Source organism: Capricornis sumatraensis, chromosome 8, assembly GCF_032405125.1.
Source record: "Capricornis sumatraensis isolate serow.1 chromosome 8, serow.2, whole genome shotgun sequence".
NCBI classification, from domain to species: domain Eukaryota; kingdom Metazoa; phylum Chordata; class Mammalia; order Artiodactyla; family Bovidae; genus Capricornis; species Capricornis sumatraensis.
This window is the reverse complement of record NC_091076.1, coordinates 112,585,661-112,606,861: the sequence shown is the minus strand read 5'-3', so window position 1 is coordinate 112,606,861 and position 21,201 is coordinate 112,585,661. Positions and strand designations below refer to the sequence as shown.

At 39.3% G+C, this 21,201-nt stretch overlaps 1 protein-coding gene across 1 annotated transcript in view; it reads left to right on the top strand.

Moving 5' to 3' along the window:
• The window catches only part of HELZ (helicase with zinc finger), a 141,727-nt gene that overhangs the window by 62,365 nt on the left and 58,161 nt on the right, over positions 1–21,201 (top strand). The window contains exons 12-18 of the mRNA XM_068976731.1: positions 2,540–2,873; positions 3,721–3,851; positions 8,804–8,983; positions 9,526–9,630; positions 15,775–15,953; positions 19,062–19,180; positions 20,572–20,717. Of these exons, the coding sequence (XP_068832832.1) occupies positions 2,540–2,873; positions 3,721–3,851; positions 8,804–8,983; positions 9,526–9,630; positions 15,775–15,953; positions 19,062–19,180; positions 20,572–20,717 (1,194 nt within the window). The remainder of the gene's footprint in view (positions 1–2,539; positions 2,874–3,720; positions 3,852–8,803; positions 8,984–9,525; positions 9,631–15,774; positions 15,954–19,061; positions 19,181–20,571; positions 20,718–21,201) is intronic.

The window sequence follows — 21,201 nt, the reverse complement described above, 5'->3', positions numbered from 1 at the left end:
TAGGGAATGAAGGTTGGTGATAGAGACAGAGTCAAAGACGAGTTTTGACTGGGACCTCTAGGTAAACGGAGAGGGCAGTGGCACCCCACTCCAGTGCTCTTGCCTGGAGAATCCCGTGGACTGAGGAGCCTGGTGGGCTGCAGTCCATGGGGTCACTAGGAGTCGGACACGACTGAGCGACTTCACTTTCACTTTTCACTTTCATGCACTGGAGAAGGAAATGGCAACCCACTCCAGTGTTCTTGCCTGGAGAATCCCAGGGACAGGGGAGCCTGGTGGGCTGCCGTCTGTGGGGTCGTGCGTAGTTGGACACGACTGAAGCAACTTTGCAGCAGCAGCTAGGTAAATAGTGCCCTTATCTGGGCTGTGTAACACCCGGGAGGGTTGGTGTATGGGAGCGTGCGGAGAGGTTGGGTACAGTCTCTTCTGTTTGCACCGAGTTTGCAGAGCACGTAATCCAGGGTGTGTATTTGGCAGTTGGGTTTACAGCCCTGAGCTGAGACATCTTGGAGAGGATGACCTTGGTTGGTGAGAGGTGACCTCAGCCAACATAAGAAGAGGGCAGGGTGGGTGGTGCCTAGTTGGGAGATCGAGGATCAGGCAGAAGGGCAGGAAGGGAACTCTGGAGAGTGCGACTGGACAGAAGCCAGTGGGAGAAGGAGTTTAAAAGAAATGGAAAGTGGTTGCAAAGTAGCAATCATGAAAAACAAAGTCAGAAATCTGTTCATCAACTTTGGCAACATAGAGGTCATTTGTGAGTGAAGAATGGGCTGTAAGGAATCTCTTCTCTGAGAAAGTTCTAATGATCACACATCTCAGTTATAAGGATGATAAAAGCAAAGTAAAAATTTAACTTTATATGAAAAAACATGAATAACCTAAGGGTTCCTATTCTTTTAGAAAGCTTGTGTTCTGGGTTTTTTTTTTCATTTTTCTTTTTAAGGAAGGTGAACAGAGATTATACGTAAACTGGGCAGGGTGGTACATTTTTGTTTCACTTTCATTTTATGACTTGTTTTTATATGAATCTTTAGTGCATATTCCAGTCTTTAAAGAATCAAATGTATCTAGATAACATCCAATCTATTTCTTTAAATTATATCCTACTTTTCTAGTTTGGATCTAGTGGAATGGTGCATAGAGAATGTGAGAAATAGAATATGGCTTTCAGCAATTCCATGTGTTACGTGTTTATGATATACACATTCAGCAAGTACTCCTAGAATTCATCTGATCCTCAAGAAAGCCATGTTACTAAATATTAAATGTATATTTATAATAAAACATTTTAATGTATTTTTGTAGCTTTGAGTATATTGTAAGTGTATTTTTAAATAACTTATAATGGAGCTTATAAATACTATGACTTATGTGCATAAATAGCTGTTTTATTTTTCTCAAATATTTTTTTATTGCTGTTTAAATACTTCTCTACAATTTTCTAACTGTAAAGTATATAAATGGAAATTCAGAATTGTAATATATTTTAATTAGAATTGATTTCCTGATATTATAAACAATACAGATGTTTTTGTATAGTGAAATGTATAATGTTTTGGAAAAGGATATTTCTTTCTTTTTCTTTAAGAATTTATAAGACATTCTGGACATCATGTATCCAAAAGAAGACCTGAACAGGAAACAGTTCCATACCACCACTAAAAAGTAGCCTTTCCACAAATGGGTGTATAGATTATAAAACAAGTAAATTTTTTCTTGGAAGTTTTTAAACCTTATTAAGAAAAATAAAATGTTCTATTGTTACCACTTTGTCTTCTCTCAAACAGCATCATTTCAGAATGGCAAAGGAGAAGAGCTGTTCGTTAATTTAAATCTTTCTTTCCCTTCGTCTTTCTTGCCGGTGGGTTAATCTTGCCTCTGGGTGCGTCTTGCACACACTTGTTCTCGTTCATGCTCACCTGTGTGCATGGAGTGGGAATGGGGGATAAGATAGCCCTGAGCTCCTCCTGCTGTGATTTGGGCATGAGATCTGCCTCGGTGTAGCTGTGAGCAGAAATGTACTCTGGATGTTATTCATTAACAGTACTGGAAATGAAATTTTATGGTTAGACTCTTTTGGTAAGAACTACTTAGAAAGCATCAGCTTAATCAAAGTCTGTTGAAGTTTCAACACATACATTTCATTCTGGCTTGGGCGATTTTAAAGTCTTGATTGTCTTACTGGTGTATTCAAACAGGCTTTCACATTAAATAGTACGTGACATTTCATTAAAAAAAATCATTCTTAACTTCATTTTAAATGCTCAGACTTAAAAACGTGTGTATTCTTCAATACAACTAAGCATGCATTTTTGTAAACATTCAGAGTTTATTCATTCACTTAAAGTTTTGCTGCTTCCAGCTTGGATTAAAGACAGAAAGATAGTATGTAATTTGTAGCTCAGCAAAGTATAATGGATAATTAAGTTTTATTTTTTCTGTTTATTTTTGTTTTATTCTTTTATTTAGTTTTAATGTTTTCAATGTAAAAATGTTTGAATGTAAAAAATTTAAATTCATTTTTCTACTTCTGATTTAGGTTCAATCTTAAAGTGCAGTTGCAGATCCTAGCAAGCTTCATGCTCACTGGAGTTTCTGGAGGTGCAAAGTATGCTCAGAATGGACAACTTTTTGGTCGCTTTAAGCTTACTGAAACACTTTCTGAAGATACTTTGGCTGGACGGCTGGTGATGACCAAAGTCAATGCTGTTTATTTATTACCAGTCCCTAAAGAGAAGTTAGTACAGACCCAGGGAACCAAAGAGAAGGTTTATGAAGCTACTATTGAAGAAAAAACAAAAGAATATATATTTTTAAGGATATCCAGGGAATGCTGTGAAGAACTTAATCTTCGGCCTGATTACGACACACAGGTATGTTTCGAAGAGTGGCGACTTCGCCGTGGTTGGTCTCCTGGTTAGCTGATACTCTGCTTCTGGTTTGATTTCCCTTTCTCTGCTGCAGCAAGAAGTGCAGTTGGCTTGGAGCATTAATTCTGGTGGGTGGAGAAGCAGACCTTTGGTGACTTTCAGAGAAAAGTCGATTCTCTTTAAGTAAAATCTAAAATGTTCCATTTTCATACATGGTCCAGCTTTCTGATTTCTGTTTTAAATCAGCAATGGAAAAGCGGTTTAAAAAGAAACTGAGCCAGGTCCTGGGGCCGTTCTTATCTGAAGTTGTATCTGCTCTTGTGCTTTGTGTCTTTATGGATATTTAGGTGAACTCTGCTCAGTCTGTCTGCCATATTTAAGTGGAAAGCTGCTTTTTTTTAATATCTAAATATAGCATTTGGTGAATATTATTCATTCATAGTAAATCAATACAGTTTCATAGGGTTGGTTTTAATCCTTGAGAGATGGTATTTCAGAGATGCTCTACTAATTTTACCAAATATACTCTTCATAGGAATGGTAGAATCAGATAACCTTTATTTAATGATTAAGTAATTAAGTGCCTCAGTTTCTTTAGTTGACAAATGAGGTTAATCATAGTATACACATGATTGGTGCTATGTGAAGTGAATATAACAGTGCCTGGTACTAAATAAAGCAAATATTACACATAAATAATTATGATTAGACTCTGATGACACTTTAAAGGCATCTCTAAACTTGGCTCCTGTGAAAGGTTATCTCCACAGAGCATTCTAGCAAACTGAAAAATATCGGTGTTTACCTTAATGCTTTTTAAAGAACCTTTTTTTTTTTTTTTGTATTTCAGGTTGAACTCCAGTTCCAATTGAATCGATTGCCCCTCTGTGAAATGCATTATGCGCTAGACAGGGTCAAGGACAATGGGGTTTTGTTTCCAGACATCGCTATGGCTCCAGCCATACCTTGGAGTCCCAACAGGTACAGAAAGTGGCACCTCGTTCAGGAGGCTATGCGGATGTTAAACTGAATCTCTGTACCAAGTAACACAAGCATGTTTGTAAGAAAATTTCCATATATCCTTCAGAGACATGTTCTCAGTTGAGAAAAGAAAGTGCAGGGATGCTTAGAATAAAGCCTTTGAAGTTCCTCATCTGCTCTCTTCACTTTCCCGAAGAGTCTGAACGAGTTCTTTTGCTTTTCTCAACAGATATAATTTGATCGATTGATGTCACACAATTTAGGAATATTTCTGAGTAGAAGTTGGATAGGAAATCCAGGGCCTTTTTAAAAGTGGTTCAAAGAGTTAATTTAAAATGATTTTTTAATATGAAATACATTTTTGTAATTTAAGAAAAAATGGAGGATGTATTATAGAAGATGCTATAAAATTAATCATGGTGTAAATATTTTTCTGCTTAACTCTCTTTACACATCATTGCATGTAATTAAATGTGACCCTTCTGTTTGTCTCCAGATTGGCTGCAGTGGATGCCCTATGCCTGCACCTTCTTTTCACTGTCTCACTGGTTTATCCTCTTAGCCCCCACCCAGGCTCACTCACTCCACCTTTCTTTAAAATCTCAGTGGCTGTACAAAATGGGTTATTTTTTTCATCACTTGTGTCAATCCAGCCATGGGAGGGGGCCCTGCTCCGTCTCTGACAGAGGCTCTGGTTATCTTTAATAAGTGATTTCCAAGGTCACCCTTGGTGTTGACAGGAGCTGGCAGAGAGGGAAGCATGAGCAAAGAGGATCACAGGGGAAGTTTCTGTGGGCCAGGCCTAGACGCGACTTACATCATTTCCCCTCACATTCATCTCTTCTGGTCCTGAAAACAGAACAAAGCAAAATACACCTTACAACACACAGTCCACGTCATTTCTCCCTGCTCTCACTGACTCCTCCTACCCCTTCCCTGTTTTTCTTTTTATTGCCAACATTCTTGAGTGGAAGCAGCCAGGCTGATTCTGGCATTGCTGCTTACCCATCCTGTAATCTCTGTTCTCTGCTCTCTCGCTCTCCTGAGAGCAGGCAGAGGTCTGCCAGGTGTAGGAACCCCTGCTGTCTTGCCTTTCCAGCTCTCACGTGATCGCTTCTCTGCGTGCTCCCTCCTCTCTGTCTGCAGACCAGCGCGTCTCTAGGGCTGCGCTGCTTCGGTAGCCTTCGAGCCCGTCGTCCCGCTAGTTCTGTGGGCTAACCCACATTTCTTTCTTCCAAAGTTGTTTTGCTAAAATAATCATTTCATTGCATTGCATGTACACCTCTGAAGGCGTCTCCTTCATATGTAGATAAAATCTGAACATGCTAATACGAAACTCTCATTATGTATCTCATTGACGGGCCGTGCTTTCCAGCAGTATCTTTTCAGATTTCTTACAGTTTTTCCTACTTTACTCTCCTTTTCTTCCTCTAAATCCTCATGTACTAGCGATATTGAATTACCTTGATGTTTGTTCAATTTGCCCTGCACTTACTTGCTTCCTTATCTTTAAAAAAAGACCTTTAAAAAAAAAACAACTGGTAAGATCTACGTAAGACTTACCGTCTTAACCATTTTTAAGTGTGTAGTCCAAGAGCGCTAACTACATTCACAGTGCTGCGTCATCTCCAGAACTTCCTCATCTTGTGAACCTGGAACTTCATCCTCATTCAACTCTGCATTTCCCCCCCTCAGCCCTGTGTTCTCGCTCTGTTTTTTTTCGCCCTGAAACCATCTTTGCCCAGTATTGATCTATTGGAGAATCTGTCTGTCTGTCCTTTAAGATTTAGTTCAGCTTAAGGGCCCTCTCCTAAAGAAAATGAACCTGACCTTTCCATTTCATTATTTCACCAGATAGATACTGATGCCTACTACATGCTTCTTTCAGTCAGTTTTGTACTTTGAAGCATAATTTCTCCAAAGTTAATTTTTCTCAGTTGTATACATTTCTGTTCTCATTAGACTCTGAGCTTTTTAGAAGAGACCATATCTTATTTCTCTTTGGATCTCCAGCATGGCCTTGCACATTATTAATATATGACACATTTAAGCTAATAAGAATATCATGTTTAAAGAAGAAAATTAGGGTTTTAAATGTGAAGCCATACCAGTAAACTTTTAGGTGTTTCCTTGATATACTCACTTCTGAAAAATGGTTTGTATATAGCAGTATATTCAGATTCCACTGATGGTGTTAACTGCAGCAGTAAGGAAATGTCAAGTAGCGGAAAACTTTCAAGCAGAAAGAGATTTCATACCACTTTAATTTAAATAGCAATTAAAATGTACGAGTCTAGGAGTTTTAAGAAACTGTTAGCTATTTAAAATCTTTTCTGGAATAAGATGAAATATGCAAAGATAAATGAAATTGAGAAGTTATTCTTGAGGATGTAGCCTATAAATTAATAATAACAATGCATTCGACCAGGAAAAAAAAGAACTTAACATTAAATTGGTTCAGGAAATAAAATAACCTTTAAATGAAGAATAAATGGGGAGACTTTACATTTTTTTATTTTTATTTTATTTATTTATTTATTTATTTTTTACATTTTTTTAAATTGCGAAAATCAGAGAGAAGTTTTACCAGCATGTTTATTGTAAATCTTCTTTATTAAGCAGGTGGTACAATAAATAAAGACAGTTTATTTTACTTATTGGCTTTCTATACATGTTCATTATTCATAGCCACAGACTAGAGAGACAGCACATGATAAAGTTTCTGATCTGCTCTGAGGCATTTATTTACACTGAATCAGTTGACAAATAGAATGGCCAATCGAAATAAAAGATACCAACATATTCCAGAATTATCCCTATAATCTATCATTAGTCTCTTAGATTTTACTTAGGTATGTATCGATAACCTAATATCTGTCTCATTAAAGTTCCCAAATTTGAGAGATGAGAGGGTATTTTAAGAACATTCTTTTATTTTTGAAAGTGTGCCCTGGTCAAATAATATAATAATATCTTACTTTTCTGAAATCTTCAGAAAATATTATAGTAATAGAAGTCAGCATTAACTTTGCACTTGTTGCTCAACTGTTTTTCTTAACAACTTGCATGCATTAACTTATTTGATCTTTAAAATATCTATCTGATGAAATGTGATTATCTCCATGTACAGATTAGGGAGCTCTTGGGGTGAGGCACCATAGAATCACAGTGGTCAATATGGATGCAGGTAGCAGTTTGCTGAACTAACTGTGCCTTAAGCAAGTAGCAACTGAGACCCAGAGCTCGGAGGTCCAGGGCTGGTGCAGGGGCTCAATAGTGCCAGTGAGGACAAGACCTCCTTTTCCTCTCCACTTAGACCAGAGTTGGGTCTCCAGAGACGGGAGAAAGGAGTCTTATTGCTGGCTAGGCTCACTAATCGAGGAGGTAGAGAAGGGTGCTGTGGATGGTTCGAGGGGGACCCATTCCACAATGTCTGCCACATAGATTGGCTCTGGACTCAGGATTCAGCTAAAGCAATTTCCTTACTTACAGAAGATGGAGCATTGCTGGGTGCTGGCAGAATTGTGAGTAAATAAATTGGATGAGGGAGTCCTTGAATTTTTAGTGAATTGCTTCTAGGAAATCTAGTGTCACTGGTCAGAGTCCTTTTGGTTTTTGCTTAAAAAAAATGTAAATATCGGAAAAGTAATGACATGCTTATATAGTTAAAATTTGTTTTCTAAGGTTTTACATTAGTAGAATTTGTTTGAAATTTTCTATAATAATACACAGCATTTGTTATACTTTTTTAAAACTGAAAGAGTTAAGAAGATTTTCCATAAATAGCGAGCTTCTAAGTACAGTGTAGCCTCATAGAGTGGGAATTGTTCTGTTTAAACCGTGTTCTCCTGTTTCAGGATTGTTTTGTAGGCATTTTGCGAAATTTCCAAGAGTCTCTTTAGACACACCCTTCCTCTTTTGGTTCACATCTCTATCATTTTTACCATAGTTGTTGCAATCTTTAGTACTATAACTGTAGTTGTGAGAAAGAATGCTGTTGATTCTCCACTTAGTTTGATCCCTTTCAGCATCTGCTGTCCATTTAAATCTTCAAAATTAGCAAGTCAGAGAAGTGGCGCTAATGGGGTGGACCTCCTTACGGAGCCATTCGTGCTGCCGTGACAGGTGTCTCTGCCCTGAAGAATACGACACACCTGCCTTATCGTGCGTGGAGACGCTAGAAAACATTTCATCTTGTTTGGCCTTAAACCGTTTTCTTTTTTAAATTATGAAAGTATGATAGTACATTTATAGGAAACTTGGAGAATACAGAACAAAGTTACATAAAGTTCTATAAAATTATTTTTTGGGTAGATGAATTAAGATTTTTAGTTGAAGTTTCAGTATCAAACTCTCAAAAATTAATAGAATGAATAGAAAAGTTAAAGGGCATGGTAGACCTAAAAAGCACCATGAACAAAACCTCTTATTTTCTAAATTAAGATCTTTATAAAAGTTTGATATCTCTTAATCAGTGTCACACAGAGGTTTTTATTTTTCTTTTGTTTTAGATTTTACTGAGAAATCTTGCAGTGGTTTAGAATTTGAAAATTAGTTTCCCTTTGGCATTTAATTTCCTATGCAAAGAAACTGCTAATACATTATTACCAGAAAAAAATTTTCTGGTGCTTTTATGTCAGAGGGAAAGTGCATTTTTGAGACATTGCTATTACTGTTTATAGACATGGCCAGAAGTGTGTTGTGATGTCTTTAGGTTAGTTATCAGAGTCTTGTGTACCTGCAAAGGACAAGATAACTACAGTGAATTCTGATCCTCACAGTAAAACACCCTATACTGACTCTGTTTTGGGAATTTTTAACGTGTAGTTTTAGAATATGCAGTTGTTATTATAGGTGCTACGTTATCTCAGTATTTTTAATGGTTCATTGAAATTCAGGATACCTATATGTCGTGTTATGTTTAAAATAACTTACATTTTAATTTTCTTTAGGCAATGGGACGAACAGTTGGATCCTCGGCTAAATGCAAAACAGAAGGAGGCTGTTCTGGCCATTACAACCCCACTTTCAATACAGCTGCCTCCTGTCCTCATCATCGGCCCATATGGGACAGGCAAAACATTCACTCTAGCTCAGGCCGTCAAGCACATCCTCCAGCAACAGGAGACCAGGTAAGACGGTGGTGCACGCGCTCTGATCTCATCAGTAGGGCACGGCCTGTGTCCTTGTTGTGAAAGCAGAGCAAGGGCTAGCAAGACAATTTTCATCTTGCTTGTAAAGTTTTTAAAAGTAAAATTATAAAAAGACCCCAAAAGAGCCCACACTCAGACCCCAAAGCACTAAAATTTGAATTTTCTGAAAACATACTGTTTTTAAAAATTGGTAACATAGAGAATGGTAGCTTTTAAATAGTCATCAAAATGCTGAGTCTGCTAAGAGTTGTGATAAACATTAGAGTTAAAAGGGTTGGGTTTTTTAAAAATAATTTTATATGATTTAAAAAATAATCTGGGGGAAGTTGTCTCCTTTACAGCTTAGAGAGTAGTTAAGCTTTAAGAATAATTACCTAAAAGCATAATTGAATATGTTAGAGGTTACTGAGTAGGTTGAGGGAAATGTATTATATTAAAATGGCCACTGCTTTTTTTTGGTGTTATACTGCTTGAATAGTTTTGTGTTGTATCATTCTTTTTATTTGCACCATTTATTTCAGCAGGATTCTCATTTGCACCCATTCTAATAGTGCTGCTGATCTCTACATAAAGGATTATTTACATCCATATGTAGAAGCAGGCAATCCCCAGGCAAGACCTCTCAGGTATTTTTTTAAGGCTTATTATGTATCTGTATCATACTTTATTATTCTTAAGAAAAGGTGTCTATTAAGATTTCAGTAACATTGAGAAAACCAAAATCTTTAACTGTGCATTGGCATTTGGAGGTTATGCCTTTTGAAGAAACTATTTAAGGAAAAATTTAAAAATTTTTGACCATTCATTTCTTAAACATTAAGAGAAAGACATCCTTTTTTAAGTTTTGTATGTAAAAAAATGTTGTTACAATCTAACCCAGTTTTGATGTGTTCCTCTAAAAACTACTATGACAAAATAATACATTTATGATTATACCAATTTTAATTAAATTTGTAGTATATTTTGCATGGCAGAGTAGTCATGCAGTGATAGTTCAGTATGGAAATAAAATTTTGACTGTGATCATGCAGGTAATTTAATAGGCACTGTACGTTAGAGAAGCGTGAAATTGAAGTGATTTCTGCAACAAAGTGTAATTGACTGGTATTTACAACTCTTTGCTATCATTTAAGAGATAAAGTGTCAAAGAAAATTCTAGGTTAATGTAGGTCCTCTAAGTGTATATGGATATGAAATGTTCTTAAATACAGGATTGTGGGGGAATAAAATCCTTTTCTTCAGAAAACAATAAAGAGTCATTAAATGGTTATTTATTATACCATTTGCTTTCATTGTTGTATGAATTAATATTTAGTTTTGCCATTTTACAAACTAATATGTCATGCCCTGTGTTGTTCAAATACAATTATTGTTTAAAAGTTAATTTCTAACCACACTTTTGAATCATAATTCACTAACGTTTTATTTCTAGCTGAGCCTAGGCATGGAAAACTGAGGTTACGCTATTTAATTCTTGAATAACCATAAGCAAAGCCATTTGAATGATGTAACAGTTCCATGAAAAAGAGCAAAAGGGAACACGAGGCACGGCCTGTTAGCACAGGTGTCCATGCGGTACTGCTTCTACTCTCGAGATGGATGAGAGAAGAGATAATTATTCTAAGTAGAATTCAGTTTTATTTGATAAGAAAATATCACATGGATACAGTCACTATAAATGAAAATGTGGTATTTACCAGTGGATAAATTAATCAGTAAACTAGTTTGCTTCATGTTCTAATATTTTTTAGCTCATAAGTGAAATTGAGTTAGCAATAGCATTTTTGCTATGTGTGTTCTTACTTCAGTGGAGATAAGATATTTTACTGTTGGTAGAGCTTGTATGTGCTTATGTATGTGTGTTTGTATATGTGTGTTATGTAGGAACTGTGACAGTCTCATTTATTATTGTACTTGGCTTGGAAACAGTGGGGTGAAGGTCCCTCAACTCTTGGCTGACCCGCCATAGGTCATTTGACACTGGGGGTCAGCTGTTGCTGATCAACACTGAAATCCATTAATGGGCTAGCATGGTGTTTGGCTTTTCCTGTGTAAAACTATGTTTGATGAGTTATAATCCAATGTATTCCAGTAGAGTGGCCCAAGTACAGAAACTTGCCCTCTGGCAAAAGATACTTAAATTTACTTAAATAAAAATTTCATGTTATTTCCTTTAGTAAGTAGAATAAAATAAGAAAAGGCTTGGCTTCCCCATTTATTTTCTTTATGTGGCCTTATATTTTCACCATAATTTTATGTTGAGGAAAGATGTTGACTTGTGAATGTATTTCCTAGAAAGTTAGTGCATTGAAATGTTAGAGTTTATTAGTACCATCTATTATAGCCAGTGTTGGTTGCTCAGTCACGTCCAACTCTTTGCGACCCCGTGGACTTCAGCCCACTAGAAATTCTCAATTCCCGCCATGGAATTCTTTAGGCAAGAATATTGGAGTTGGTTGCCGTTTCCTCCTCCAGGGGATCTTCCCAATCCAGGGATCAAACCTGGTCTCCTGTATTACAGGCAGATTCTTTACTGTCTGAGCCACCTGGGAAGCCCAATAATTATATTATCTGAGATTAATTAATGATATTCCTAGTGGACAACAAATATGAGAGGTGTGGGGGCTGAAATAGAGAAGATTAGAATGGCTGAGCACTCTGGGGAGATGAGCTTTACCTGAGTTGTCCCAGGGTGCAGGGGAGTGGACACCAGGGGGCACTGACTGTCCGCACATGACCTTGAAGGTTTGTTGTCTGGAGTAAGAGTGACAGTGACAGCCACCTTCTCACCCCGTGGTTTAGAGTGGGCCTAGCAAAGGCGGTAAAGGGAGGGAGAGGGCAGCCAGAAGGGAGAAGCAGCTGGAGCAGGGAACGTGTTTAAATATGCACACTTGGTTAAACCAGATAAACTTCCATAGTTAGCAGGAGTTAAGCTTAGACTGGGTTTCCCAGGTGGCGCTAGTGGTGAAAACACCCGCCTGCCACGGCAGGAGCCACACGGGTTTGCTCCCTGGGTCAGGAAGATGCCCTAGAGGAGGGCACGGCGACCCGCTCCAGTCTTCCTGCCTGGAGAATCCCACTGGACATAGAAGCCTGGCGGGCTACAGTTTATGATGTCACAGTGTCAGACACAACTGAGACGACTTAGCACGCACTCCCAACCTTAAATCGGGGAAGGTGATGGCGGCCCACTCCAGTGCTCTTGCCTGGAGAATCCCAGGGACGGGGGAGCCTGGTGGGCTGCCGTCTATGGGGTCGTGCAGAGTTGGACACGACTGAAGCGACTTAGCAGCAGCAGCAGCAGCAGCGCGACCTTAAATTGTTTAGAAATGGAGGTTTTAGAATCCTCTTTAATGACACTTAGTTTCAGTGTTTACTTACTACTTTGTTAGAAGATTTTAAAATGGAATAGAGAGGAAAACTTAGCTTCTTTCTATGTATGGTTCTGAAGGTCAGTATCTGATTCTGGCCGAGTTCTTACCTATTAGATAAAGGCTATCTGTGGAGAAAGTGTAGTGTTTCCTGGACAGATATAAAATATTATTTTATAAAGATTTTTAAATAAATAGATCGGATCTTTCTGATTCTGCATATCTTAAGTAATAATATTCGGGGGTACTCATCACATACGTATTCAACAATAAATAAAATTTCATTGACTTGAAATAATACATTACCAGATAGTCTTTGTTTTATATTTCGTGATAACTCTTGTGGGATATACGGACAGTTTGTTTCTAGAAGTATGTAAATTACTTAGTTGGTGTCACTTTTACATTTTATACTATGAACTTGAAAGTGTCAGTTCTCCAGTTTTGAAAAATGTTGTTGCTGCTGCTGCTAAGTCATGTCAGTCATGTCCGACTCTGTGGGACCCCATAGACAGCAGCCCACCAGGCTCCTCCGTCCCTGGGATTCTCCAGGCAAGAGCACTGGAGTGGGTGAAAAATGCTGTTGGATGTGTTTTAAATGATCTTCTAGATGGTGTCTACCTTAAATGTTTCACAAAATGAAAGTACTGAGGAAAGATTTAAGTCTTTTTGAAGTTAGCCCTAGACTAACTTGTATTTTTCAGGGAAGAGGCCTAATGATCAGACTTTGTATTCTCTCTAGCTTCAGCTTGAGGACACTTTCTGGGTTAACTACAGAAAGTCAGTGTTGAGGCTCAGAGCTTCTATTTTTGTTCTGTCTTTGAGGAAGAAGCAGTGCCTGGAGTTAGATCGGATGAATAATTTGAAAACTACTTTTTCAATTTTATAATGAAATGTTCATTTAAGAAGATATAGAAAAACATAAAGAAGAAAATAAAGGTTATCTGTAATCTTGCCAGTCAAAGATAAATGCTAACATTTTTGAGTTTAATTTCTGGTAATTTATGTTTAAACACATACACTGAAGTTAATGGAATCATAATTTGTAAGTTTTTTTTTTCAGATAATTTGTAAAATTAGGGTTTTGGTATATTTAAAAGTAAATTCTGACTTGCTGATCTGCTTAAATATTTTTTATTAAAGCCTAAAACATGTTTAAAATTTTTACATCTTTTAGGAATGGTATTGGTTACTTTCACAGTCCTTCCTATCATGGTAATGTTTTTGAAATACATTACGTTATTTCCTCTATTATCATTATAAACTAGGGACATTTATTAAATCCTTTTTTCTTTTTTGCTTTGCTTAAAAAAAAGGACAACCAGTTTTAATTGTTTCAAGGAGGGTCAGAACACATTCTAAAAGATCAGGAAATGAGTGTTCGCGCACATTACATCTGAACTGCCTTTGAAACATTCTAGAAGAGACAGTTGTCAAATAGTTAGATATGCATCCTGGAGCTGAGGTGAGGTCTTGGCTGAAGAGAGGAGTCATCAGGGTGGTCATTGGTAGTAACTGAAGGCTTGGGCCTGGGATGACAGGGGAGAGCGCTAAAGACTCAGCCTCAAGAAACCCCAGCCTGGCAAGGAGCAGGAGAAAGGAGAGCAGGGAAGGCTGAGTCCTGGCAGCAGGAGAAGAGGGCATTTCAGGAAGGACGCAGCCAGAGAGTGAGGTGCTGCTGCGAGTGACTTGACGGGCCCAGAAAATGCCTGCACAGATGCACTGCCGCGGCAGCTCACGTTCCCTGACCGGGCCCCACCGTCTCCTGAGTTCTCTCCTGCTTCACTGACTGCTGTTTGCCAGTCTCCCCCCGCGCCTCTCCATTTCCCAGTCTCCCCCCCACGCCTCTCCTTGCCCAGTCTCTGCGTGTCGAGGTGGTCCCTTGACCATTCTTCCAGCTGGTTTCCTTTCTAACTACTCTGTTCTCCAGGCGAGCTCTTCTAGTCTTCAGGGCTACCTCTATTGTATCTTCTCATCTAGGGCATTCTCCGCGCTTACAGATGCCTTTTCTTACTGGATATCTCTACTTGGGTGTCTGCTGCTAAATATATTCAAGACTGAATTCTCGATTCCCACCCCAAGCTTGTTCTTCCGTACCATCACCAGTGCCATTCATCTAGTCTCAAAGCCATGGAATCACCCTTTCTCTTAAATTCCACATCTGGTAGATCAGTGAATCCTGTTCGTGTTCCTCTCAAAGTGTATAGTGGGTCTGACCACTTTCACATCTCTGCTGTTACCACCCTGGTTCGCACACTTGGTTTCTCTTACCCAGACCCTTACAGTCACCTCCTAACTGGTCTCCCTGCCCCTGTCGCTGCCCCTGCCTCTCGTGGTCTGGGTGGGATGGAGCAGCTCATGCTGGTTTGTGAGAGCCAGCCATGTGCGTGTCTTCCCAGTTCCTGTTTGGTAACATCATGTTGGTAGCTTGAGACAGGCCATGATAGCAAGTTTTATGGCACAGAGACCAGCAAATACTACAGATCAGGCCGTGCCCCCTGCTCCTGAAAGCTGACTGTTCAGCATTTACCAGCACCCCACTGTCCAGCCGTCTTTCCTGCCTCCGGAACTGTGCATTCTGTCTACAGAAACAGTGGTCCTCTAACAACATAAGTCATGTCACGTGACATGTGCCTTGTTACAACTCTCCGTTGGCTTTCTGTTAAAATCACAGTAAACCTGAAGTCTTTATGAAAGCTCGCAAGCCATGGGATTTGCCTCTGCACTGGGCTGTAGTGGATAGGTGCCCAGTGGGCCTTTGTGCTGGGGCGAGTCAGAGACGGGAGGAGGCGGGTGGGATGTCCGTAAACCATCTTAGTAATCTGCTGCATGAGTCCTGTTTATATCTTTCTTTTGCAATTAATAGAGGAGATGCTTTTAAGAGTTTCTGGTTGTCCAGAATTTAAATTTATTTTTGAATCTCCAGAACTTTAGATAAAGATCTGCTTAAATATAGGTGTAAGACTGTATTCTAAAGTGAAAATACAAGTAACTTTTGAAATCTCTTGTAAGTATGCAATTCATTGTTTTTTTATTAGCATAGACAATTAAAATGTTATTTTTGTAAGATATTCCAGGGAAAAAAGTAATTGGAAATGTTTTCAATTAAGAAGAAAACCAATGCTTATGAAACCTTTTGTGTCATTCTGTTGTAAAAATAATCTGAACACTTAAAATAATTTGATATTTTTCGCATCATAGTATATGTACTTTCTGCTTGATTCTGGGGAAAGTCACCATTGTATGTTAAATTCTAATCCAGGAGACTGTTAGCAGTTATCAGATTTGTTTGTTAAATTCCAGGTATTGCAGTCTTAAAATTATACTCTCAGTGTTTTGGTAATCAGACACAATGAGATGTTAATGAGCATAAACAGGACCTGTTGTCTTCTTTTATAGGGTATATTTCAGAAACCGCTGGGTGAAGACTGTCCACCCAGTTGTGCACCAGTACTGTTTGATCTCAAGCGCACATTCCACCTTTCAGATGCCACAGAAGGAAGATATTCTGAAGCACCGAGTGGTAGTGGTCACATTGAACACTTCCCAGTACCTCTGTCAGCTGGACCTCGACCCTGGTATGCGGACTCAAGACACAGAGAGAGGGGATGCGCAGGGCTTCTGCATCCAGCGTAGGCCAGGCGTTGGCGTGTGGGCCGTGTCTGGCCTACTGTCTGCGTAAAGAGAGTTTAATTGGATGGAACACAGTCATGCCCATTTACTCCCTATATTTTCTGTGGATGCCTTTGTGTTACAGCAGCTGAGTTGAGTAGTTGCATCAGATTGCATGGCTAGGAGAAAACCTGAAATGTCACTGTTTGGCCCTTCACACAGAAAACATTATCGATCCCTAGTTTAGACATTTTAGTGACTGTTGCTTTGTCTTGTTCTCTGATTGATCAGATGATATTTAATATTGATCATGTGAGAAATTCAAAGTTGGACAGTTTGGTGTTTTTTTTTACGGTTTTCTCAAGTATATAATTTTAAAATACTTGTGCATTAATATAGTGTGGAGACAACAATTATGATAGTTTTTTTGACATACTATTAAGATTATTATATTTAATTACAGGAACTATGTAAAATCAAATATAGAAAGTACAGATATAAGGTAACAAAAAGTTCTGATAAATATGGTAAAGCTTAACCATCACAACGTGGTGTCACTTTAAGATAGTTGCTTTGGAAGGACATTCATTTACTGTTCTTATATTACAATTGTTGACATTGCTCAACGCGTTTTTGCTCTCTCCTTTTGGAATTGCTTTCAGAGCCAGTACCAAGTTCTTTTCCATTTCTGAAAGGTAGAGACAGTTCCCTTCACCTTGTATTCCTGGCACCTGACCCAGGGCATAGACACCTGGAGGCCCTTGATAAACCTCTGTTTATCTTAAAAAAATGAACAATGGCCAAACTTTCTCTTTTGAAGGTAGATTTAATTTTAGAAAAGCTTCAAAATCTTTCGGAGACATGTCTGGTAAATAAGGTAGGTTATCAAACTGAGCGATACCATTAGGGGTATAAAAAAAAAAGAGAGACACGTGCCTCTCATGTAATGAGACTTATTTTTCTTGTGCACGCAGCTCATAGCTGGCTGGTGAGGGCAGTTACAAAAGCAGAGTTTCAAAAATGTTTTGAACAGTGGCTGCATCCATTGGAATGAGTTATATTTCCTCTCAACTGACTTCTTTGATGGAACAACACTTATTTGCAATGTTAATTTTGGTATGTTTATTTAACAATCAGTCTCATTACTTTATGATTATACTCTGCATACTTGCCACGTAAATTAAATACCCAAACCTCCTAAACAGTATAGTTTTGTGAAGAGTAAAGAATGGCTTTGAAGAGCAAGAGTGTAGTGCACTTACTGGAAGTCAGCTACCTGATTTGTTTTTGGCATTGTTTGTACTTTAATTCTCACGTCAACTCATGGAGGGTTATTTTAGAGGCTAGGCAACCAAGGCCCAGGCTAAATCAGTTTGACTAATTTAGGTTTCTTTTACTAGCTTAAGTTTCAGGATTTATTCAATTCCTGATTTAAGCCTGACTATATTTAATTAAAATGTTATCTAACAGAAACAGTAGATTTTTTTTCACTAGTTTCAGTTTTTCCAATTAGACCCTGTAATTATATAGTCATCTTTTAATTATTCTTAAAGAACAAAAAGCACAAGTCCTCCTAAACAGGGAGAGAATTGCGTGTGTCCACACCGTGCCTGGGCCACTGTCATTAAACAGACACCAGTCACTGAGACTTGTGCTGTCAGCACAGCCGTTTGTTTGAATGCACCACGATGAAGGTGGTGGTGGTGGTTATTCCTGACAGGAAGATTTAGGAAGTTTCCAGCCTGGAAGCAAGTTGCATTAGAAACCTGTATAGACGGACTGTTTGGAACTCGTTGCTATTCAGAGAAATAGAGGTTAGATTCTTGGGTCAACTCACAGGAGGTTAAATAACCTTGAGCATTTATAGCTAGCTGTTCTGTTGAGAAACTGTTCTCTGCTGTGGAGTGAAAGCAGGGCCCCCCCCCCCCGCTCAGGGAGCTGGCAGCGGGGGCAGCATTCACTCCTGCACGTCGAGACAGCAGGGAGACTCCCACTCTTTTCCCCCTCAGGAAAGCGCACAGGTTCTTCATCCTGTCCACAGATTCCTGTGTTCAGCGTGAGCGACAGCAGTGAGCCAGACCTGGGATGTTTGCATCTGGGGAATATTTGATAATGTACATTTTTGATGCTTGTTGTATCATTTTTTTTCAGACTGATGATTTTTTTTTCCAACCAGGATAGGTTCTTAGACTAAAAAATTATATATAATCTGTCTATACACACAAACACACGTGCGCACACACACACACGCAAAATAAACCTAAATAATCAAAATAGTGAATTTGCTAATAGATAACCTTTGTTTTTGGTCAAAGATGGATTATAACTTTCTCTTTTATATTAGATTTTGGGTATGATATTCTTTATCTTAATGTCTAATATGCAGGTTTAAGCTAAAGTTACTCATGAACTACCATTGTTTTATTTTTGGTGTTTTAAAAGACATTGGGCCTGTCACTGTTTCATTGCTAGCTTTTCTTCGTGGTTGAGAGCTGCTATCTTGAGGAGAAGGCAGTGGCACCCCACTCCAGTACTCTTGCCTGGAAAATCCCATGGACGGAGGAGCCTGGTAGGCTGCAGTCCATGGGGTCGCGAAGAGTTGGACAGAACTAAGCAACTTCACTTTCACTTTTCACTTTCATGTATTGGAGAAGGAAATAGCAACCCACTCCAGTATTCTTGCCTGGAGAATCCCAGGGACGGGGGAGCCTAGTGCGCTGCCGTCTGTGGGGTTGCACAGAGTCGGCCGACTGAAGCGACTTGGCAGCAGCAGCAGCTGCTGTCTTGAACTTTAAACTCTCTTTCACATGCAGTGATGGAACTTGTTAGTCTGGAGGCTAGGAGGTCCAGGTGCCATTTATTGTCTGTTATTGAGTAAAATAGTTATTCTTTTCAATGTCTGTTTTCTAACTAATGACTGGAATGGACATACAGTCTTCTGAATTGAGGACTGGCGTCAAAGCACTCAGAACTCTTACATTAGGCCTCTGAATCCTTCCCTTAACAGAGGAGGGAGGGCTTCCTCGCTTTACTGCTGCTGTAACGTGCTGTCCTGTGTGCCCTGTGCCTTGCAGGGTTTTTTACTCACATCCTGTTGGACGAGGCTGCTCAGGCCATGGAGTGTGAAACCATCATGCCTCTGGCACTAGCGACTCGACACACGCGGGTTGTCCTGGCTGGCGACCACATGCAGGTAGGCCCCTCCAAGGCATCGGAAGGAGCTTGTGCTACATTTTGATGTTTAGTATCTTGTTTGTTTTCTAAAGCACCCTGTGAAATTGTGCCATGCATTTCAGTTCAAGTACTTTAAATGTTTCTCTACTAATAGTGGGAGAAGGCAATGGCACCCTACTCCAGTGCTCTCGCCTGGAAAATCCCATGGATGGAGGAGCCTGGTGGGCTGCAGTCCATGGGGTTGCTAGGAGTCGGACACGACTGAGCGACTTCACTTTCACTTTTCACTTTCATCCGTTGGAGAAGGAAATGGCAACCCACTCCAGTGTTCTTGCCTGGAGAATCCCAGGGACGGGGGAGCCTGGTGGGCTGCCGTCTATGGGGTTGCACAGAGTCGGAGACGACTGAAATAACTTAGTAGTAGTATTAATAGTGAAAAATGTTGGTATTTCTGAAGGAAAATTGCTACCTACCACTTTATTTCCTTTGGATAGAGAGTAGAATGAATGGTTATCAGTGGTACCATTTTCATGTTTGCTAATTTGAAGTTCAGTTCTCTACAGTAGGAATATTTGATTCTTTTCTTTACTGAATAATTTTAAATCATCCTCCCTATGATTTCCCAGTTGTTTTCCTGAAGCAGTAAATTTTTCATTACATGGGAAACTAAAATACAAAATGAGTCAAAATCTCAAGGAACTTGTCTGATCTTATTAATACCTACATATGAAAGAGAACTACAGTTTTTCTAATAAAATATCAGTTTTACAAAGCTGCAAATTAAGGTTCTTTCTCTTTTGTCACAGTTGATCGATTGAACGTACAGAGTGTTGTAATTGTCCAGGCCTTTAGGAAAGAGCTGAATGTAGAGGAACCAATTCTGTGTTTATTACTTTGCCTGAAGTAGTTTAGTTTTTGTTCTTAGCGTCTAAGTTATAGTCAAGAATGGTTTGTTACACTTTACGAGATAAGTACGGCTTTCTGCTAATTATTAAAAAGAAGTTTTTTAGTCATAGGCTGTATATGTTGCCAGCTGACCATTTGAAATAGTTGATTAATTTTAGTGAAATAGTCGATTGACTCCACCAGTGATACAGTGGGTCACATTGCTAAAATTACTAAGGTAGTAGCTATTTATTATTAAGTCAGAGAAGTCCTTTATTAACCTGGATACAGAAACTCAAGGTTAGTGTTGACATACTGGAAGGAAAGTTGGAAACCTTGGCCTTATTATTTATAGTAGTAAAGTTTTTCCTAGAATATATGTTTGACTTGCTTATTGCAACATTCAGCATGCTGAGATTTAGTATATCAGAAGTTTCAGCATGGTGGATTTTTTTAGAAGTATGTTAATAAGAATGCTATTTGTATATTTAGTTAAATTTTCTCCCATGTGTTTATCTGTTACAGCTCAGTCCTTTTGTTTACAGCGAGTTTGCCAGGGAGAGGAACCTTCACGTGTCGTTACTTGATCGGCTCTATGAGCACTACCCTGCCGAGTTTCCCTGTAGGATCCTCCTGTGTGAGAACTACCGCTCCCACGAAGCTATCATCAAGTAGGTGTGAGCTGCCAGCTCTGGCGCGCTGTCTGGCCTGGTGGGAGGTGACTGAGCGCAGCCCTGTCCCAGGGACAGGTTATTCCCAGCAGAGCTACATGGCGTCCCTAGTGTTGCAAATTATGTTTCATTTTATGTCTGTAACTCAAGAGTTAGCTTGGAGAAGGCAGTGGCAACCCACCCCAGTACTCTTGCCTGGAAAATCCCATGGACAGAGGAGCCTGGTGGGCTGCAGTCCATGGGGTCGCACAGAGTCGGACATGACTGAGCGACTTCACTTTCACTTGTCACTTTCATGCATTGGAAAAGGAAATGGCAGCCCACTCCACTGTTCTTGCCCAGAGAATCCCAGGGACGGCAGAGCCTGGTGGGCTGCCGTCTATGGGGTTGCACAGAGTCGGACACGACTGAAGCGACTTAGCAGCAGCAAGAATTAGCTGTAATTTTCTATAGCAGGGCTGTTCTGGAGACAGATCTTCAGTGT